This window comes from Lutra lutra, chromosome 4 (assembly GCF_902655055.1).
Source record: "Lutra lutra chromosome 4, mLutLut1.2, whole genome shotgun sequence".
Classification (NCBI taxonomy): Eukaryota; Metazoa; Chordata; class Mammalia; order Carnivora; family Mustelidae; genus Lutra; species Lutra lutra.
This window is the reverse complement of record NC_062281.1, coordinates 190,593,807-190,616,109: the sequence shown is the minus strand read 5'-3', so window position 1 is coordinate 190,616,109 and position 22,303 is coordinate 190,593,807. Positions and strand designations below refer to the sequence as shown.

Here is a 22,303-nt window from a genome sequence, read left to right as displayed (position 1 = left end):
TGTCGCGAAAAGTAGTCGTTGAGAGCCTGGATGTTTCAGCTTCAAGTTGCTAAATGAAAGCTCGATGCTGATTTTGTTCCCAGTTCGGAGTGCTCTGGCGCTCTGGGGAGAGACCGAAGTCTGCTAACGCTTTCTTCCAAGATAACGTAATTCGCTTTCTGCCTACATAGCACATGGGATTATTAATGCCGAAGCTGTGACATATTTTTATCGTTATTGATGCCTGTATTTTATTCATAGGAAAAGTAGAAAGTAGCATCCGTTGGAAATTAGAGTATAGTAAGTAGAAATCATTGATAATGGGAAGAGCTTTGGTTCTCCTGGTTGTAGCTTTGTTACGCTCAAGAAGCCAGAGGGTAATGAGAGCCATGATTAGGGTTTATGACAGATTGAAGGTAGTCAGGATATTTGGCCTTGTGCTATTAGTGAGACCTGGGTCCTGCTTCTGAAATAGAAACCGAGTGTCCTAACGGAAGACCGCTGCTTTGCATCGGCCCCCTGCTCTCCCAGTGCCGCACAGCGTGGGTGCTTCATGGTGTGGCCAGGACAAGGGTGGGGAGGAAGGCAAGGAAGGGGCCAGGGAGCTGGTTGTTAATTGCCTGGAGATACGGAGACAGGTTTACAGTGGAACGTCATTTTATTTCTCATTTCCTCCAGTGTCCACATTCAGCCTTCTGCCCCCCATTCTCACCACACCCTGGCCTGGGTGCCTCTCAGCGATGCGTCTCTCCTCTGTCTGTTTTCCATTTCACAGCTCTTCGTGAAAGAGCGGTGGAACGTGAAACAGAACCGAGCTCATTATTGAAAGCATGCAAACACCACAACTAATTTAAACAAGACAGTTCAGACCCTTGCTTCCCTGGGACTCGCAAATGGAATTTCTTTAAACTTTTCCTACAAAGCCCTGATAGTAAACACTGAGGCATGGTGGGCCGCACCGTCTGGCACGGCTCCTTAACTTGGCTGTTGTAGCACGAAGGCAGTTACAGACAATGTATGTAAACAACTAAGTGTGGCTTTTTCAATAAAACTTTATAAAACCAAGCGTCGGGCCAGGTTCAGCCTGCAGGTAACAGTTGGCCAATCCCTGCACTAAAAACCTGTCTTATTTTCTGTTCAGGAATTCCTAATTCAGTGAGGCTTTGATTATTAGGAAACTATAATAAATTATTTGAGATGGAATTGTGAGTGATTTCCCTCTTACCTGCTTCTCGGTGAATATGGAGTGATGCTTGTTTTTCTCATGGAAAGCATGAATTTACAGAAAAGGTTGTCTTCTGCTCATATTTATAGATATTCCGCCAACCTGTGACATTATTAAGTGTTAGAATTACTGGATTAGAGATGGAGAATAAAGAAAGTTTTGAATATAAATGTCCTTCAGCATTATGACTCACAGAACTTCTCAGGGATTCTTTAAAGATTAATCCAGCCAATTCCTGTTCCTCCACTGAAATGGGAGTTTTGGTCCTTCCCGCTTGTCTCAACAGCATGAAATGTCCTCTTACCCTGTGATTCCCTAGGAACTTGGACCCCGATTGGCCGCAATGCTGAACTTTAATCTTCAGCAACTCTGTGGCCCCAAGTGCCGTGACCTGAAAGTTGAAAACCCCGAGAAGTACGGCTTTGAACCAAAGAAGCTGTTGGACCAACTGACGGATATTTACCTGCAGCTGGACTGTGCCCGGTTTGCCAAAGCCATTGCCGACGACCAGGTCAGTGCCCAGGCGAGCAGGCCGTTTTGGGGGGACCCTGGGCCTCAGACTGCCGACCCGGCTGGCCAGAACTCGTGTCTCTCTGGACTTCCCGGCAGACCCATCTGTCCCAGGGTTTTCCGCACTTGGAGTTAGGGAAGGCGACACTTTCCAGCTTGCGGCTTGGGAAGTTTGTAGTACATAAATGGGAATAATCCCTGCGTGGCCGGGGGAACTGGTCTGGTATAAATGAAGCTGAATCAGCTCTTTCCTTTGGGGGTAAAAACGCTGATTGGGCTCCCAGATCCGTCTTCAGCGGGGTCCTAGCCTGTCCTGCCAAGGGCCTCACGCAACAGATCCGTCACCTTCCCACCAGGGTCCAGCCTGCGCAGGGGACCAGGTCTGCTTCCCAAGCGCCCCGCGTCAGTGCTGCTGTTACTGTGACTCCCAGTTTCAAACCTCACATGGTCTTCCCAGGCTTCTCTCTGTCTGTTCTGCATGTCCACTGGGATGACACACCCATTCTTTGTCATTTCCACAGCTAGTCCAAGCACCTCCCCACCCCTGACTTCCAGCGGTCTCATAAAGGGCTCCCCCATCCGCCATGTGCTTCTGGCCTGCATCATGGCAGTGTCCTCAGAGCTGACGCTTATCCGTTGAATACCAAGTTTTAGCCACTTGGCTTGTTTTTGTTGACTTAATCCTCACAAAATCCTCTGGTATAGGTTCTGTTAGGTTCCTCATTTTCACATGAGGAAACTGAGGCACAGAGAGTTGAAGCTGCTTGCTCCAGGTGGCACAGGGAGTATGGGATAGAGGCAGGGTTCATACCCGGGCTGTCTGACCCGGAGTAGGTACTCCCCCAGCCTCTCTGCCCTCTACTTAAAATACCCAAAAAGTCCCATGCTCATCTGTCTCTCCATCTTTGTTCACCCTATCTGTCCAGATACCTCTCACGTTTCAGGCCGACCAGCAGTAGGGCTTCTAGGAGGTTCTTTACCCATCTCTCATCCAAAGGACTGATAGTAAAGTAGAGGAGTTTTAGGTACTATTTTTTTTAATAATAGTTTTACTGAGATATAATTCACATATGTGGGTACTTCTGGATGTAAGCAAGAGAGTCGGTCTTGGCAGAGTGCCTACAAGCGGAAACACCACATAGGTCTAAAGTGGGTTTTCCGTAAAGAGTGGTGGTATAGGAGGGGGTTAGGAGTTTGCAGTTACTGTGCGGGGGCTGCAAAGATGTTTTTCTAGACTACAGCTCCGTAATACTGCACATCCTGACCTATGGACGGTAAGTGGCAGTCTGTAGTCCGATGGAGAAAGACGAAGACATGCCCCCATCTGGATGGGGGTGTCTGCTTGGACGGTAGGCCGGATGCAGCCAGGCTGCAGTAGTCCGGCCAGAGGCCGGGGTGTGAGAAGTCCACAGAGACTTCCACTCTTTACCATAAAAGGCTTGGAAGAGTCGAGTCGCGGGGTGTTGCTGGTAGGCCTTGCTGTGGCTGCCGGCTCAGGCGTGGGGAACAGGACCGTCCTGCAGTGTGGATAAACACAGCACGGCCGTGAGATGGTGAAGACCCAGTGGGGGACAGCGCCCGGTGATGCCTGTGGAGTGTGGTGGGGCCTGTGGTGGCACCAGGCTTGAATCGTAGACCGCAGCTTCTGCACCATGGCCCATAGCTTTTCTTGAATTTCTTTTTTTTTTTTTTTTTTTTAATTTTTTAAAATATTTTATTTATTTATTTGACAGACAGAGATCACAAGTAGACAGAGAGGTAGGCAGAGAGAGAGGAGGAAGCAGGCTCCCCGCGGAGCAGAGAGCACGATGTGGGGCTCGATCCCAGGACCCTGGGATCGTGACCTGAGCTGAACGCAGAGGCTTTAACCCACTGAGCCACCCAGGCGCCCCTTTTCTTGAATTTCTAAAGAGCCCCGCTCTGCTAGACTCGGAAAGCAAATATGCATGTGCCACTGTCACCATGGACAGGAAAACGTATTAAGTGTAATGTTTGTTCTGATTGTTGGGCATTTCCCATATATAGTGGCTGTAAGCTGATTCGGGCCCTGATGATCGTCTCAGAAGAGGGTTTGGGGGGCTGGGAAGGAGGGTTGGAAGTCCAGAGAGCTCCAGAGGAACAGTAGGGGAATTTGTTTTCTCCTTTGGGAGCAGTGGTCTTGGTTTGATCTGGGATGTCCGGGAAGACCAAGGAAGAAGAAAATGGTGGCCCAGCAGGGAAAGAAACTCAGAAGCTTCTCTCCCGGTCAGCCAAGAATGGGCTAAAGACAACTGTCCGGAAAAGGGGACAGGGGGACCGGCGTGAAGAGCCGCTGAGTCTTATACTCACAAACTGGAGGAGAGAGCCCGTCGCCAGAGCAGGATTGGAGGGCAGCTATCCTGGAGCTGAGGGAGCCCGGGACAGGGGGGCCCTAGGGAGACCGTGCACTACACTGATGGCCACGCAGGACGGGCTCTCACGGGCACTCTGTGTGGACTGCTACTGCCATCCGTTAGCACTAGGGTCTGTTAAAAAATAAAGAATAGGGGCGCCTGGGTGGCTCAGTGGGTTAAGCCGCTGCCTTCGGCTCAGGTCATGATCCCAGGTCCTGGGTTCGAGCCCCACATTGGGCTCTCTGCTCAGCGGGGAGCCTGCTTCCTCCTCTCTCTCTGCCTGCCTCTCTGCCTACTTGTGATTTCTCTCTGTCAAATAAATAAATAAAATCTTTAAAAAAAAAATAAATAAAGAATAAAGAGGGGCATGTGGGTGGCTCAGTCAAGTGAGCGCGTGACTCTTGAACCGGCTCAAGTCATGATCTCCCAGTCATGAGATGGAGCCCTGTGTTGGGTTCCATACTTGGTGCGGAGTCTCCTTAAGATTCTCTCCCTTCCCCCTCCGCACCTCCCCCTGCTCGCACGCGAGGGCCCTCGCTCTAAAATAAATAAATAAAATCTTTAAAAAGTAAAATAATGAAAATAAAGAATAAAAAGCCCATCTGAAATCACACTTCTGCTGTCCATCTTTCCTTTTTGTTTTTTTGTTTTTTGTTTCTTTTTTTTAATTGAGGTGAAATTCACATAACGTTGAAGCATGCAGTTTGGTGGCATTTAGTGCATTCCCAGTGTTATGCAACCTCCACCTCTCTCCAGTTCTAACAGCTTATCCAAATATCACCCCCGGGAGGAAATGCCACACTCATGAAGCAGGCATCGTCCATCCCCCGCCCCCCACCACCCCAGCCCCGGGCAGCCACTGATCTGCTTGGTCTCTTCATTTTACCTAATTCGGGATTTACCTATTTGCCTCTTCTGGGTATTTCCTATAAATGGAATAATACAATATGTTACTTTTTGTGTCTAGCTTCTTTCATTTAGCATAATATTTTGAGTTTCATCAGTGTCCCGTACCTCGTTCCTTTCTTACGGCTGGATGGTCTCTCATTATGTGGAGCTCCCCTGATGGGTTTCTCTCTTCATCCATCGGTGGTCCTTTGAGTAGTTCCCACTTTTTGGCTGTTAGAAATGGTGCTTCGCTGAACATTGGTGACCAAGTATTTGTATACCTGTCTTTCATTCTTTGGGCTATCCACTCAGGAGTAGAAGTGCTGAATCCTAGCAGTAATACGATGTTGAACTTTTCAAGGACCTGCCCCACTGTCTGCCACAGTGGCCGCACCATTTTCCATTCCCACCAGCAAAGGACAAGGGGTCTCGTTTCAATTTCTTCACATCCTCACCAACACTTGTTATTTTTTCTTTTCTTTTCTTTTCTTTTTAACAGCCACCCTAGTGGGAATGAAGTGGTACTTCACTGTGGTTCTGATTCACATTTTCATAACAAATTTTATGTGCTTCTTGGCCATCTGTATGTCTTTTTTGGAGAAATGGCTGTTCATGTCCTTCACCATTTTTTAAATGGGTTGTTTGTATTTTGTTGTTGAATTGTAGGAGCTCTTTATATATTCTGGATACAAGATCTTTTTCAGACACACGATTGTAGGTATTTCCGTGTTTAATTTTAGAATGATTTTGTAAGATCCTTGAGGACAAGAACAGCATCTTTGCTGCATCTCTGACCCAACCCACATGAGACTTGAAGCAGCAGCTCAGTAATGTGCCTTTGCTCCATGCATTGATGCCATTGCTCCAGGAGGCTGAATGCCATGTCCCCTCATCATGGGTTGCCTTTGATTTCTGATAATGCCCACCACACTGCTCTTAGAAGTTGACTTAGAAGTAAGCACAAGTCAGTTGGTTAAAAACTCATCGTCGTCATTTGTGAAATAGGGTAGATGATGTTTCATGAGGATAGCAAGTGGCCCCTTGTTACAAAGAGAAGTTCAAGGTGAAGTTGTCTCAGTCGCAACACCCAATCCACAATACATACCTGTGCACAGTATTTTAATTTTGGCCTCCCAACATCTTCCTATAATCTTTTGTCCACTTATCTCCTGTGCCCCTCCCCAAAGGGATGGATGGAGGCTTTGGCTTCCTGGCTTATAAGAAGGAGAGATGTCAAGTAAGGTATTTGCTGAATCCGTGTAGTAATTTAGTTTCAGAAAACTATACTGGAGGCTCTCTGAACTTTCCGGGATTGGACAGGATGGCTTTTAGGATTTCTGCCAGGCCGAGACTAGCGCATGCCCTTTCCTCTCTCTGCGCGTGGGTGCGTACAGAGAGAAAGCGAGCATGTACACTTACTTAGAAACTGAAGTTAAAGAAGAAAGGTTGAGGAATTTCAACCCCATGCTCTAAAAGAATACGGGTATTGACATGAATTCACCCCATAGACATTCGTCTGAATCCTTGGATGGGAAGCGCCACTCAGGAGTGACCAGGCCTTCATTCGGAGTCTTAAGCTCGATCCATCTCCTCTTCTGTTTGCATCACTGTCACTGAATTGACAAGTGGCCAGTGTTTTTGCTACAAATGCAAATTAGGTTATGCTGTGATATTTCCAAACGGCAGTGATGTATCTGAATTAGGCACATGTGAGGTGGGTGTTACACCCCCGTTTTATGCCGGAGGAAACCGGGACCCAGAGGGGTTTGCCTGAGACCGCCCAGTGGGTAGACAGTGGAGCCAGAATTCAAGTCCCCGTTCATCTGGGTCTTCATGGGCACTTGTCCTCCACCAGCCCCTGTGCTCCTCTCAGCAGAGCACCTGACATTTAACAGTGTGGAGCTGAGAGCTCTGGAAGAAAGACTGACCATGAACAGGATAAAGCTCCTTTTGATTACGAGCCGTGTTGGGTTGTTTTCCCATGTTGACCTTTAGGGGAAAGAGCTGACACTTGTCGCAGGCCACAGTGCCTTTCAAAGCCTCAAACAGACGCGATTTTCATTCTCTCTCTCTCTCTTTTTTTTTTTTTTTTAAAGATTTATTTGTCAGAGAGAGAGGAGAGCGAGCAAGCACAGGCAGACAGACTGGCAGGCAGAGGCAGAGGGAGAAGCAGGCTCCCCGCCGAGCAAGGAGCCCGATGTGGGACTCGATCCCAGGACGCTGGGATCATGACCTGAGCCGAAGGCAGCTGCTTAACCAACTGAGCCACCCAGGCGTCCCTTCATTCTCTTTTTAATATTTAAATTTTAGGGGCGCCTGGGTGGCTCAGTCAGTTCAGTGTCTGACTCTCGATTTCAGTGCATCATAATTTCAGGGCCCTGGGTTCGAGTCCTGGGTCGGGCTTCGTGCTCGGCAGGGAGTCTGCTTCTCCCTCTCCCTGTGCCCTTCCCCTGCCCATTCATTCTCTCTCTCCCTGTCTCATAAAGAAATTTAAATTTTAAAAGAATCTATGTTTGCTGTAAAAGTAATTCCAGAATTTAAAAATTCCCCTCCTTTGCCTCAACCCTGAAGTCCTGCTCAGCGGTACTGACCTGCGCAGTCTGGTCTGGCTTATTCCGGTTTGTATAGCATGTGTTTGTAGCCACGTGAGAGTGTTTAGATACACGGTACCTTCTCAGGGCTTTTTTAGAAAGACACAAATGGACCGTACTCCGGGCATTTTCTGCCGCTTTTTTCCTACTTAAAATACACTGATGGCTCACATTGTCTTTCCTCGTTGGCAGAGATCCTACAGCAAAGAGTTGTTTGAAGAAGTGATCTCGAAGATGCGGAAGGCCGGGATCAAATCGACCATAGCAATCGAGAAGTTTAAGCTCCTGGCGGAGAAGGTGGAGGAGATCGTGGCCAAGAACGCACGCGCGGAAATCGACTACAGCGACGCCCCCGACGAGTTCAGAGGCAAGTGGGCCGCTCTCCTCCTGCTGAATTCTTTGAATGACCTGGAGACACGTAACATGAAGAGACATTGGTCTGTGCTTTTCACTTTTGTATGGTGTGCTAGAGTTACTCCTGGAGACGCAGAGTCTGAAATTACGTTTGCCTACTTTTAGTTCCATTATAAATTAAAAGGGGTGGGCCCTTATCTTGATATCAAACCAAGTAACGACCACGAACTGCCAAGACCAGCCTTGCCTTTGGGAGAGGGGATTTGTATTTCCAAAGGAGAATCCTGGAGGTTCTGAGATGAGGGGCTCCGGCCACTGTCTCTCCTGCAGAGCCCTGGTCCTTTGCCTCTGTTCCTCCCCGTCCCAGCTCTAGCTGGCCAAGGGTGCGTCCCTCCCCCGGAGGCACCGTGGGTGTCTTTATCTTATGCCGACGTCTGGCTGCCCTTGGGGGCCTGGTTGGGCCAGGTGATTGTTGTGTCTGTGGATCTAGACCTTTCCCTGACAGGGGGGCTTTGTCTCATTGTCGCCTTCAGTTCTGGGCGCTGAGATGACAGTTCGCTCTGCTCTGTCTCCGCAGACCCTCTGATGGACACCCTGATGACCGACCCCGTGCGGCTGCCATCCGGCACCATCATGGACCGCTCCATCATCCTGCGGCACTTGCTCAACTCCCCCACAGACCCCTTCAACCGGCAGACGCTGACCGAGAGCATGCTGGAACCAGGTAGAGGAGGGCGCAGCCTTGGGCCCCGGGTCCACGTCCTGGCCCAGCCGTGGCGCCCGAGTCCCTTGTCAGAGAGCCATCAGAAGGGACCGATGTACCAAATTCAGAAGCTTCCATAGCTTACGGCACTTCATGGAAAAGACACAAAGCATTCTTGGCTCTGATTCACTGTGGGAGGCTGGTCCTTCTGTCCCGCTTCTTCCTCTGCCTTCCTGTGGGGGGGGGAGTGAATGGCCTTTTCTCTCCGTTTGTATAGAACCGCGGGCTCCATCTCCTAGCTGGAGCCCTCCAGCCCGGGGCCATTAATCCTCTCCTTTTCTTTCCCAGTGCCAGAATTGAAAGAACAGATTCACGCCTGGATGAGAGAGAAACAAAACAGTGATCACTAAACCGTCCCCCGTGCCCACCCTCCGCGAGACACAGCCAAGGCCGGCCAGGCAGGCGGAGCGGCATCGGCGGTGGAGACGCCCTTCCGATGCTTTTCAGCCCCACCGGGCAGGAGACGCCAAGAGCCCCCACCCCCCTCCCCCAGAGTGACCAGACGGTGGAGACCTTCGAGGACGTGGATGGCAAGAGGAACCCCATTCCTGTACATATATTTAAGTGACACACATGGTCAAAAGCTTGAGGGACACACTTTACGATTGCTTGTGTAATAAAGCTCGTCTTCCTATGTCACCATTTGGGGCTTTTGCAACGGAAGTCTTTTAGCGATTGATGACCAGTGGGTCTGGGCAGCATCCCAAGTTCGTCTCCCCCCACCCCCACCCCAAGCCCAATATCCGTTGATTTGATTGTGATTAGAGAACCTTGGACATTTTGCTGCTAAAGAATCCTTCCCCCTCCTCCTCCCTTCCTGACCCGACTTGCACTGCTGTGGATTTTTTTAAGAGAAGCAAAAACAAAAAATATACTCCTTCCCCCCGGCCCTCCAGACATATACTCTGTGAGAGAACCGTGCCTGCGACAAAGTGTTAATCCTGGGATCGTATTTTTATATCATATTCACATATTTGTTTTTTTTAATTGGTGTTAGATGACATGATTAATAAAAAAGGCAAGATATTTTCAGAATTCGAATTTCAGTTTTTATTTTTTTTTTCTTTTGAAATGTCCCTTTAAAGTTTTTTTATTCTAAACAAAATGAAGAGAACCTGTTGCTCTGGTCCTTGGCATAGGCCTCTCGTAGGAGCCCGAGGAGCAGCTGCAGGGCAGGAAAAAGTATTCACGTATATCAGGATTTTTACAAGACTACGGTTTTGGGGGGAGGCGCACGCCGGGCGGGGGGCGGCAGTTCCAAACCGTTACAGTTATCCTAGGAGGGAAAAGAAATTCCTCAACTCCGGAGTCTGTGAGTTCGAGGCAGGGGGTCATCTATAAGACGTATCCTTTGGGGCTTGCCCTTACCAAAGCAAAATGGGGCACAGGAAACGGGGACACGTGTCTCCCTGTAAACACACACACAGACACACCCACACACGCACAGAACCATAAGACTTTTTGTATTACTGCTCCCGACTTCAACATACTTGAATTCTCGCATTTCCTGTGGGGTAAAAAAGGATCTGAAACCATAAAGTGTTTTGAGGAAATTAAGCTACGAGAACAGACTTTCTTTTTTTCCTTTTTCCTCCCCCTCCACAGACAATGTCCTCTGTTCGATTCCTAACGCAAACTACAATAAATGGTGATACGCATTCAGAAGGAACCTTCTTTGAGTCTCTTCTTTTTGTGGAAAGCAGAGGGGTGGGTGAGGAACCAGAGCCAAGCGAGCCTGCCCGTGGTGAATCCCGTCTGCAGCCAATTAAGAGTCGCTATTTTTAAAATAAAACTTTCTCGCGTTTGTATCAGTCTCGGTTCTCATTTCGCCGATTGCGTGTGCGAGGGGCTGAGCTGTGTCGCGTTCGGTCTCTGCTGTCCCCAGCGTGGTCCCCATCGCCAGTACCTTTCCCCTGACTTCTCCAGTTCTCCCTCAAGGCCAGCCCGTGGCACCTGTGCAATGCAGAAAGTGGGCACCTGCAGAGCATTTCCTCCGCCACACAGAGGCTTCTGCCCACATATGGCTTCGCCCTCTAAGAAGGCGACTCTCTTGGGGCGCCTGGGTGGCTCCAAGGCTTGAGCCGCTGACTCTGGATTTTGGCTCAGCTCATGACCACGGGGTCCTGGGATCAAGCCCCAAGCTCTGCGGGGGAGTCTGCTTGAGGAGTTTCTCCCTCTCTCTCTCTGCCCCTCCACTGCTCGCATGCGCGCTCTCTCTAAAATAAATCTTCAAAAAATAAGACGAAACTATTGTCTTGGGTGGTTTATAAGCACAATCAGGGTGTGAGGTGCAGAGAGGTTCGGTAACTGGCTCAAGGTCACCCGGTCAGTTAGTGGAAGAGTAAATGTCCAGGCTCCAAAGTCCGTGCCCCCAGCCCCGTATGACTTCTCTTGAGCCGACGGATAGTAAATCAAAATATATAATGCATTCGTTATCCCTCCATGCAGATACTTCCACTAATTTAGTTCACTTTTTACTAAACTTACATATAAAGCTGGGTTTTGGGGCGCCTGGGTGGCTCAGTGAGTTAAAGCCTCTGCTTTCGGCTCAGGTCATGGTCCCAGGGTCCTGGGATTGAGTCCCACGTTGGGCTCTCTGCTCAGCGGGGAGCCTGCTTCCTCCTCTCTCTCTCTGCCTGACTCTCTGCCTACTTGTGATCTCTGTCTGCCAAATAAATAAATAAAATTTTTTAAAAAACTATATTTTGGGGGCTTCTACGCCTAATCGTTTATCCATCTTACGAATATGTATTATTATATCCTCTCTAACCAGATTATAAAGACTTCACAGCACAGTTTCTGTTGTCTGCACGTCCCGGTGAATGTGATAAGACGCTACCGTATCCCTCCATGTACCCTCAGCATTTTGAATACTCAGAATTCAGAGGTTTCAAGGATCTTCCGCTGGGTAGGACATAACTTCTGTCTGTACCATTTCTAGGGGCAAGATAATTCATGTTTCTATTTTTCAGAGTCGCAAGGTTACTATTTTATAGAAACTTGTGTTTGATGCAATCGGTTAATTACGGATACTAAGATAAATTCCGAAATATTTAATTTATTTTTTTTAAAGATTTTACTTATTTATTTGACAGAGAGATCACAAGTAGGCAGAGAGGCAGGCAGAGAGAGAGAGGAAGGGAAGCAGGCTCCCTGCTGAGCAGAGAGCCCGATGCGGGGCTCGATCCCAGGACCCTGAGATCATGACCTGAGCCGAAGGCAGAGGCTTTAACCCACTGAGCCACCCAGGCGCCCCTAATTCCGAAATATTTTAAAAAGCAGGCCTTGGCTACAAGAAATATGGTCAGATACGAAGGAAGATCCAAGTATCAGATGAGCTGAAGAGAAATAATCCTTGACAGAGAGATGATTAAAATAACTTCTTACTCGTTTTGTGACTCACTCTTATGTGGGATTTTAAAAAGAGTTGATGAAATACCTTTTGAAAAAGATAGCCGAGCACGTTATTTTGTGCACGTTTTGCAGCCTTTGGATTTGATACAGAAAGAAGTGGATTTAACCGTGTTTTGTTTGGCGTGGAAAGGAGACATAAAGAGGCCTGGTCTGACGAGGTTAAGTTTTCAATAGAAGGAGACCTCCGCAGTGGCCTGTGAACTTGGCTTTGATATCCACTGGTGTTGGGCCAAAGGAAACCACGTTGGTTGTAGGTAACTTGTCTTTTGTGGGCATATTCTAGGCACAAGGCAGTCTTTCATGTAATAATTCACTTAATCCTCAACAACTGTCCGGCGGAGATGGTGTCAGTGAGACGGGCACGTGACACTAAGCCACGTGACTTCAGAGGCTGATCCCTCCAACACTCCTGCTGTGTGGCAGTATCCCAGAATGGCCCAGCCTCAGAATGCCCAACCACCTACAGAGAAGCAGCATGCCCTTCTGGAAGGGGCTTTGGCCTTGGGGTCAGCTCCAGACCTAACCCTCATGGGAACTAGTGAAATAACGTCAGTCCCAGTGCTTGGCTTGCCAGCCACTCACCGCCGAGCCCCAGTTTGTATCTCCAGCCCAGGCCTCTCTCCCGTGCTGCGTACACCAGTCCTCTCTGATGCCCTCCGAGTTCTGAATTAAGTTCCTGTTTCACCCCCAAGCCCCCTCCTCTTTGTCTCCCCATCATGCTAAATGGCAACTCCATCCTTCTCGATCACTTGGACCAAAACCTTGGGAGTCATCCTGATTCCTCTCTTGTGCTCTTCTCCTACCCATTCTGCCCATGGATTTCTCAGCTCTACCTGCGGAACGGACCCAGAATTCAGCTACTCTTCACCAGGCCCACGGGTGTGACTGGTCTGAGGCCTTAGCAGTGACCTGGCTTGCAGCGATAGCCTGCTGACTGCTCTCCCTGTCCCCCCCTTGTTCTCCTCTCTCGTAACAGCAGCTGGAGCGGTCTTGTTAAAACTTGCCTAAGACCAGGGGCACCTGGCTGGCTCAGTTGGTGGGCCATGCAACTCTTGATCTCCGGGTCATGAGTTCAAGCCCCGCATTGGGCGTGGAGATTACTAAAACCAAGAAGCAAACAAACAAAAGCCACTTGACTAAGTGTCCACGCTCAAACCTTCCATGGCTTCCCAGTCCCCTAGAAATAAAAAAGATTTTATAGTAACCTAGAAGGTGGCACGCTCCCTCTCCATCATCTCTCTGAGCATACATCCTACAGCTCCCCCTTCCTCCAGCTGCCAAGCCTCCCTGGCCTCCTGCTCTCCCTAACCGGAAGGCATGCCCCCCACACTGCAAGCGCCCTTGTATTTGCTCCCTCTGCAAGGAATCCTCTTCCCATGGATATCCACCTAGTACACAAACCCCTTATGGCTTTAGGTCTTTGCACAACTATCACCTCCCTGAGTCCTTCCTTGTCCTTCCTGTTTAAAATTGCACTATTTGGGGCGCCTGGGTGGCTCAGTGGGTTGAGCCGCTGCCTTCAGCTCGGGTCATGATCTCAGGGTCCTGGGATCGAGTCCCGCATCGGGCTCTCTGCTCGGCAGGGAGCCTGCTTCCCTCTCTCTCTGCCTGCCTCTCCATCTACTTGTGATCTCTCTCTGTCAAATAAACAAATAAAATCTTTAAAAAAAAAATTGCACTATTTGGGGCACCTGGGTGACTCAGCGGGTTAAGCCTCTGCCTTCAGCACAGGTCGTGATCCCAGGGTGCTGCATCGGGCCCCGCATCGGGCTCTCTGCTCAGCGGGGAACCTGCTTCCCTCTCTCTCTCTGCCTGCCTCTCTGCCTACTTGTGATCTCTGTCTGTCCAATAAATAAATAAATAAAATCTTTAAAAATAAAATAAAATTGCACTATTTGCTGTCCCTTGCTATTCCCTTTCTTTGCATTTTCACCTTAACATTTATCATTCACTAAATTAAGATATGACTTCTTTACAATCTATTTCCTCCCACTACCACTACCAGGAGGGCAGGATTTTAGTACCTGGAAGGACGCCTGGTGCACAGGGTCAGTGCTCAGTCCGTGTGTTGCATGAATGATCTCTTCACGTAGTTGTCATTCCGGTTGTATCATTTATTTGCTGCTGCAGAACCAGATCACCCCAAATTTAGTAGCGGGATGTGGTAACGGTGATTTTATCTCCGTTGGTTCTGGAGGTCCCAGGAACAAGCATCCAAGAGGACCCGACAGGAGCTGTGACACCTTTTACAATGGAGGCTTGGAAGTCACACAGTGTGACTTCTGCCTTAGTCGTAAGCCGGCCTGGATGTAAAGGGAAGGAATGTAGAAGCCACTACGTGACAGGAAGGTTGTTAGCCTCACACTGTCAGAACAGCTTCTGAGATGGGAGATACTGTTCGGGTCACCTTGCACATTTCCCTCCCCCCGACAATTTACAGTCTCCATATATGCAAAATACATCCATCTCTTCCCCCCAAAGACTCCCAGACTTCATCCCATTATGGCATCCCCTTGACGTCCGACGTCTCATCATCCAGAACAAGTCCAAGGGCAGGGGAGTCTCTCTGATGTGATTCTTTAGGTCCAGTCCCTGGATGGCTACTCCTCTTGATTTAAAGTTCTGTGAACTAAAGATACAAGTTATCTACACACATGCACGCACACACACGCACGCAAGCACACACCACGCAGTGATGGGACAGATGTGGAAAAATCCTTATAGATGCTCCTATTCCAAACATTGGAAAACGGGAACCCCAGAGTCACTGGTCCGTCGTAATTCTGAAATCCCGCTGGCACCCGTCGCAGTTCCTTAGAGAGGAATCGGTCCTACAACCTACTAATTGTTCACCAAGCCTCTCAGCTCCGCCCTCTGGGCTCTTGGGTTTTGCCCCTGAACCTTTCCTCCCTTGTCCATAACAAAACCAAATTGCGACCAAGTATGCAGTACACGTCTCAGTCTGTTTCCTGTCCGTAAACAGAGATTGGGTTCAGAAGTCTCTTTCTACATCGCGCTTTCTCTGCCGCCCTCCCTCTAAGTCAGAGGTACATTCTCCAAAACAATTCCCTTAGGATTTGGTGGGTTTGGTATGAATCTCCTTGGAGTTGACTCTATTAAAAGCTACACCCACAGACCTCTTCCGGATTGACTCTTGCCTATTTTGGATTTCTCGTGAAGTCCTTAAATCTTGCTGAGATGTTACAGGGGTTTGTAGTCACGTTCTTGTCCGTGTATGTGATGGTTTCTAAAGATCTAAGCGGCTTCTGGAGGCAACAAGAAGAAGCCAAGAGACACGTTCAGGGTTTTGCCTGGCAATCTCCTGACCTTGATCGTTGAGTTCCCTCCTCCACGTATACTCTTCCTCTGGCCTGGACGACGGCATTGCCAAGATTTCCACCATCGCATGAGAAGGGGCCTCCTTCCTTTGGCTTCCAATAACTTTTACTCACTTTCCTTTAAAGCCTCTTTGATGCCCTTTAGGCCAACTACCAGCAGCCTCAAGGCACCCCCGTCTTCTGTCCAGTGTTCAGTCTCAAAGCCAAGGCCACATGTGTTCAGCTTTGTTTCACCTGCTTCCAGGACCTAATTCCTGCTGCTAAACGATCACCCAAATTTAAAGGCTTAAAACACCCACTATTAATTCATTATCAATTGTCATGGTTCTGGGGTAAATTACGCTCAGCGGCCAATTCTCACTCCGGGACTCCATACTGAGTCACCTGAAACGCTTCCTTCCATCTGGCCCTCGGCTGGAACGGCTACTTGGGGCCTCTCTGGGCTCTTTGGCTTCCCGATGCGGCCTGGTGTCCAGGTTCTAAGAGCGAGCGCTGCAAGAGGGCCAGGCAGAAACTGGTCTTGACAGCCCAGGGCCAGCACAGGCCCGCCCAGGTTCTGGGGGAGGAGCAGAGACCCCGGCGCTCCAGGGAGGGATGTCAGTGTCACGTTTCAAGAGCAGCAAGTGGGTGAGAGATCTCGTTGCAGAGTCTTAGAAAACAGGCGTCAGCCACAGGGTTTCCCCCTCCCTTCTGTGAATGGACAATTCTTACCTTTTTGTTTTCCTGCCCCTTTTCTTGCTGTTTTACAGGCATTCTTGCGGATTTTTCTAGAACTTATTCCCTAGTCCATTTTAGATGTTGGGAATATCCTCTTGCCATCTGTTCTCTCTCGGATATCTTTGTTGTGATCTGTTTTTTGCTTTTTTTTTTTTTAATTTATTTATTTGACAGACAGAGTTCACAAGTAGGCAGAGAGAGAGGAGGAAGCAGGCTCCCCGCTGAGCAGGGAGCCCTATGCAGCTCGATCCCAGGACCCTGAGATCATGACCTGAGCCGAAGGCAGACGTTTAACAACTGAGCCACCCAGGTGCCCTAATTTAATATTTTGAATAAGAAACAGGTACACATAGTTCAAGATGGAAAAAAAAAACAAAAAACCAAAACCTAAAGAAGACTGAGGGAAAAGACTGCCTCCTCTTTTCTACCCCACCCCACCCCGGCCTCCCATGCCCTTGCCCTGTTCCTGGTTTCCTTTCTCAGGGGAAATGGCAGTCCCACGCCCGGCTGCACCTCGCTTTTTTTCACGTAAAATACCCCTCAGGATCCACTCTCCCAGCAGTGCCTCTACCCTCTTATTACCACGCCATTTACTGATAAGACATCAGCTGGTCGCAGCTGGGACTGGCTCCCGCAACTCCACCGCCAGCAAACTCGTGAACACATCATCTCGGCGCGCGTGCAAACATTCGTGAAGTTAAACCCGTAGCCATGGATTTGGAGGATCCAAGAGTATACACGCGTCTATACTTGTATTTCAGTCCATTTGAGAAGTATTTGCCGGGTTACGGCACCACGCTCTGAGGACAATTGTCCAGGTGGTGTTGTTCCTTGGGAATCTATCTGGCATGTGATTAAGTTTTGTGACCCTCGTAGCTCAGTGTGTGTCCTCTGTTTATGAGGTATAGAATTTTACTTGTATTTATTATTTACAGCTTATTGATTGTATTACTGAAATCCCCTCTATTTTTGCTTACTTCTTTGTCTGGCTTCGGCTTGATCTGTTTATTTCAAGACTCCACGACAAATGTCCATCGCAGCTGTTCACTTTCGTCCTTCTCCCTGTGGTTTTATCACTAATGGCTTTGTGTCTTCTGAACTGATGCGATAAAGGATACACTCATGATTATATTTTCTTTTTTTTTTTTAAGACTTTTTTAAATGTATTTATTTGACAGAGATCACAAGTAGGCAGAGAAACAGGCAGAGAGAGGAAGGGAAGCAGGGTCCCCGCTGAGCAGACAGCCCGATGCGGGGCTCGATCCCAGAACCCTGAGAGAGACCATGACCTAAGCCCAAGGCAGAGGCTTAACCCACTGAGCCACCCAGGCGCCCGTAATTATATTTTCTTGATTACCTTTCCTTTTGCCATCTCTCTGTCTGTGATGAAGTTTTTCATATTCAAATTGCTACTTTGGGGGTGCCTGGGTGGTTCAGTGGGTTAAAGCCTCTGCCTTCGGCTCGGGTCGTGTCCCGGGGTTCTGGGATCGAGCCCCTCATCAGGCTCTTTGCTCAGCGGGGAGCCTGCTTCCCCCTCTATCTCTCTGCCTACTTGTGATCTCTGTCTGTCAAATAAATAAATAAATAAAATCTTTTAAAAAAAATAAAATAAAATTGCTACTTTGGTGTTTGTTACTTTGGCTGATATTTGCCTAGTATATATTTCTTTGTCCTTGTTTCCCCCCTGCCTGTTTATTATGAAATATTATACCTATTTAGAAAATGCATAAAACATAGACATACAAATGTATTAATTACTATAAAGCTTAAATTGGTGTAATACCACTTAGGCAAAGAAACAGAACATTTCCTTATCCCAGAAGCCCATTTACTGTTCTTCCCACGCCCAGCCCCATCCACAGGTAAGCATTACCCTGATTTTTACGGTAACCAGAACCTTTCTGTATGGTTTTGTCACTTAGGTATATATTCCTAAACACCATAGTTTAATTTTGCCTTTTTTGAAATGTTACATTAATATATTTAAAGGTACAGCACAGGATGCCTGGGTGGATCAGTGGGTTAAGCCTCTGCCCTTGGCTCAGGTTTTGATCCCAGGGTCCTGGGATCGAGCCCAGCATGGGCCTCTCTGCTCAGCAGGGAGCCTGCTTCCTCCTCTCTCTCTCTCTCTCTGCCTGCCTCTCTGCCTCCTTGTGATCTCTGTCTGTCAAGTAAATAAATAAATAAATCTTTAAAAAAATAAATAAACAAAGGTACGGCACTTGGCTGGCTAAGTTGGAAGGGTGTGCAACTCTTGATCTTGGGGTTGTGAGTTCAAGGCCAACATTGTAGAGATTATTTAAATAAAAACTTTAAAAATATATATACGTATTTAAAGGTAATATATATATATATATATATATATATATATATTTTAAAGATTTTATTTATTTATTTCACAGAGAGAGAGAGAGATCACAAGTAGGCAGAAAAGCAGGCAGAGGAAAGAGGGAGAAGCAGGCTCCTTGCTGAGCAGAGAGCCCGATGCAGGGCTCGATCCCAGGACCCTGAGATCATGGCCTGAGCCGAAGGCAGAGGCTTAAACCACTGAGCCACCCAGGCGCCCCCCTAAAGGTAATATATTTAAATCTGGCTTTTCTTGTTTTGATCTTATATCATAAGAGTAACCAGTATTTCTGCATACCTGTGTGGGTCTTTCACTTTCATTGCTAGATAGACTTCATTGTTTGAATATACCAGAATATCATGTAGCCCTTTCACTGTGGAGGGACCCTGGGTTGTTACCAGCTTGGGATTATCCCAGCTAACGTGGCTGTGAACATTCTTGAATATGTTTCAGGGTCCATCTGATGTTGAATTTTGGATTTTTGTCAAATGCATTTTCTGCATCTGTTGAAATGGTAATACGGTTTTTAAATTTTAGGCTACTATGGTGAAGTAACAGCAATTAATTTTTGAAAGTTAAACAAACCTTGCAATCCTGGGAGACATCTCACTAGAATATCATATATTATTCTATTTCTATATTGTTGGAATCAATTTGCTAAAACTAAAAATATATATTTTATTTATTTATTTGATAGAGAGAGATTGAGAGGACAAGTCGGGGAGAGGCAGAGGGAGAAGGAAACTCCCCATGGAGCAGGGAGCCGAACATGGGACTCGATCCCAGGACCCCAGGATCGCGACCTGAGCCCAAGACAGAAGCTCGACTGATGGAGCCACCCAGGCGCCCTCAATTTGCTAAAATTTTTTGAAGAATTTTTGCATGTCTGTGTATCTACCATTTGTGTCCTACAGGATATTGGTTTATAGTTATCTTTTCTTGTAGTATCTCTTTCTGGTTTTAGTAGCTTCCCCATTTACTTATCTCACAGGGAAGATGCCAATTTTCAGATCCCTATGTTGCATAACACAGTGACTCAGCATTATAACCTGTGATGCCATTTCCACACATGTGTTAAGGGTTCCCTTCCTGGTGTCTTCTGATGGAGTTTCTCGATCTGGTTTTCCAGGTCACGAATTCCTCCTTCGTATGCATTTTCCTATTGAACCCTCTCTCTTCAATTAGCTGTTTGGGTTTTTTTATTTTTTATTTTATTTTATTTTTTTTAATGAATTCCACAGGACATCTTTTCTTTTTTTTTTTTTAAGATTTTATTTATTTATTTGACAGACAGAGATCACAAGTAGGCAGAAAGGCAGGCAGAGAGAGAGGGGGAAGCAGACTCCCTGCTGAGCAGAGAGCCCGATGCGGGGCTCGATCCCAGGACCCTGGGATCATGACCTGAGCAGAAGGCAGAGGCTTTAACCCGCTGAGCCACCCAGGCGCCCCTAGCCTATCCCTTTGATTATTATTATTATTTTTTTTTTAAGTAGGTTCCATCCCCAATGTGGAGCCCAGTGCAGGGCTTGAACTCACAACCGTGAGCTTGAGACCCGAGCTGAGATCAGGCGTCAGACACTTACCTGACTGAGCCTCTCAGGTCACCTCTTTGAAGACATCTGAAGTTCTTATTGGGTCTTCCCCATTAGTTCTGCTTCCTCAGCTATTAGTTTTTCCCTTTATTTCTCTGATTTAGAATATGGCCGTTTTGCTCCTTAGATGTGCAAGTATTTTCACACGAGCTCATATTGCTCTGGGGGGGTCGGAAACTACCCGGGTGATAGTGGTAATATGTAGTAAGCAAGGCTAAAGCTCGGGCCCCAGTGTCTGCCCCCCGGGGGGGCTGTCAGAGGGTAGAGTTGGTGGCATTAAATTATAGGTCTTATAAGTCCCCACGGGCCTTCCCTACAGGTTGCCGTGCCCTTCAAGAAGCCTTTCTGTGTCTCTTTTGAGCAGTTGTTTGGTTTGGCTTGGTTTGGTTTGGTTTGACGTAGGCTCCCAGCCCAACATAGGGCTTGAACTCACACACACTTGAACTCACGATCCTGAGATTAAGATGCTCTCTTAACGCTCTACCAACGGAGCCAGCCTGAAGTCCCAACGAGCAGTTCTTTTCTTTAGAGGCCTCTTTGCTTGGATGTCCTCTCCTGGTCCTGAGATTACTGGAGAAGGGAAGGGCTTGCATGTGGCAGTCCTCTGGCACGAGCGACCTGCTCCATCCCACAGCCTTCTGCAGACAGCTCTTGCGCCCAAGCAGGGCCAGGAGAGACAACACGGGGAGAAAAGGGAACACAACAGCCCTTGCCCAGCCTCGCTTCTCCCTGGGGCCGACACCCCGATCTGCTCCCTCCTGTCATCACCACCCCACGCCTCCTCCAGCCCAACCACCATCTCTCCCCTCTTGCATTTCTCCATTTCTACTTCCGCAGGCTCACCTGCCTCCCTCTCGACTCTGGCCGCTCCGTGCCTGGGTTCCGTGCTCTACATGACAGCCACATGCCATCGCCCAAGAACCCTCGTGGAGGATCCTATTACCCATGTCTTTCTCCAGATTGAAACTGAAATGCAGACGGGTTACAGGTTTTGCCTGCAACCACACAGCTGCTAAGTCAAAAATCTGAGGCTCATCGCTTCCTCTCCACCTGGCAAGGCTAGAACCCGCTCTTCGGAGTCGTTTGTACCCCAGATAAAGACGTGTGGACGAGGGCTTTGCTTCAGCCATTTCAAACCCCGTGGGATCCTGGGATGGACAAAGGAAAGGGGTTGTTGCTGATCTCCAGGAGACAGTCCCCTTTAAGTCCTTCACCCTTTGGTCTCATGTATCACTTTTTATGGAGGTTTAAATTATTTATACTGTTTTGTTGAAAGCTAAGCATGTTGGGTAAATTGCTGCTCATTGGAGGGTAGAAAGTGGACAGGCAGACTGGATTGTGATTTAGGGAAAAAACAAAACATGTTTATCTCTGACCTGGTGCCCTGAGGTTCTTTTGGTGTAGGCTCTATGTGTGTGTGTGTGTGTGTCCATGTGAGAGAAAGAGAGAGAGAAAAAAAGTGACCATGTTACCTGTCAACATTATATGGCTGGAAGGAAACTGCTGATGTAATGGATTTTTTCTTAAAGAAAAAAAATCAAGCTCTATAAAGAAAAGCACATTATAAATAAATAGGGTTAATTTCTAGCCAAAACCAGAGTCAGCTGTTTATATAAATATTATAGATTTAAATGCTTAGCTTCTTCCTTGGAGGCTGACTCCTTGTCTTAGAAGGCTGCTTTATTGTCCTTTCAAACCACAGCCTACTGGGGCCATCAGTGATGTGAAAACATTTTTCTTTTCCAGTCGATTTCTTTAGGATGATTGAGAAATACTACGGCAGCCAAGGGGGTCCCATCCTCAGTTCTCCGGCCACTTACTGCCTTATGCCCTTACATTTGGGAGGAGAACATTGAATTTAAGAGCATTGCCCATTATGGCCACTCATTTTCAAATATTCATTTAAATGGCCAAAGGGGGAGGGGGAGTGGATAAAATGAATGAAGTTGGTAGACTGGTGACTATCACAGGCTCAGGGTATAAACTAGAAGGTTTAATGAGTGTTAAGAGTATGAACAGAAAGTTCCATTCCTACAGAGAAAAATGTGGGCTCATTTGCAGATTAGGATGAAATTCAAACCCCAAATCCTAACTTTCCCATGAGATGCTTTGCCTGGGAACGCAAATAGTCAGGAAGGTAGCAAGTGAGGGGAATAAAAATCAAGTTCTTAGCTCTTACTCACTTCCCTTTTGAGAAAATGGAAGACAAGAGT

At 47.7% G+C, this 22,303-nt stretch overlaps 1 protein-coding gene and 1 long non-coding RNA gene across 4 annotated transcripts in view; one reads left to right on the top strand and one right to left on the bottom strand.

Moving 5' to 3' along the window:
- Positions 1-10,351, top strand: part of UBE4B (ubiquitination factor E4B) — a 128,036-nt gene extending 117,685 nt beyond the window's left edge. For all 3 annotated transcript variants that reach the window (XM_047724476.1, XM_047724475.1, XM_047724478.1), the window contains 4 exons: positions 1,524-1,715; positions 7,758-7,932; positions 8,497-8,643; positions 8,971-10,351. In XM_047724476.1, coding sequence (XP_047580432.1) covers positions 1,524-1,715; positions 7,758-7,932; positions 8,497-8,643; positions 8,971-9,032 — 576 coding nt within the window. In that variant the 3' untranslated portion in view covers positions 9,033-10,351. The remainder of the gene's footprint in view (positions 1-1,523; positions 1,716-7,757; positions 7,933-8,496; positions 8,644-8,970) is intronic.
- LOC125097074 (uncharacterized) lies at positions 3,859-17,612 on the bottom strand. The gene is made up of 3 exons (XR_007126482.1): positions 17,565-17,612; positions 4,164-4,166; positions 3,859-3,984 (listed from the first exon to the last, which is right to left on the bottom strand). It is a non-coding gene; the product is annotated as an uncharacterized LOC125097074 (long non-coding RNA).
- Between the last annotated feature and the right edge of the window lie 4,691 nt (positions 17,613-22,303).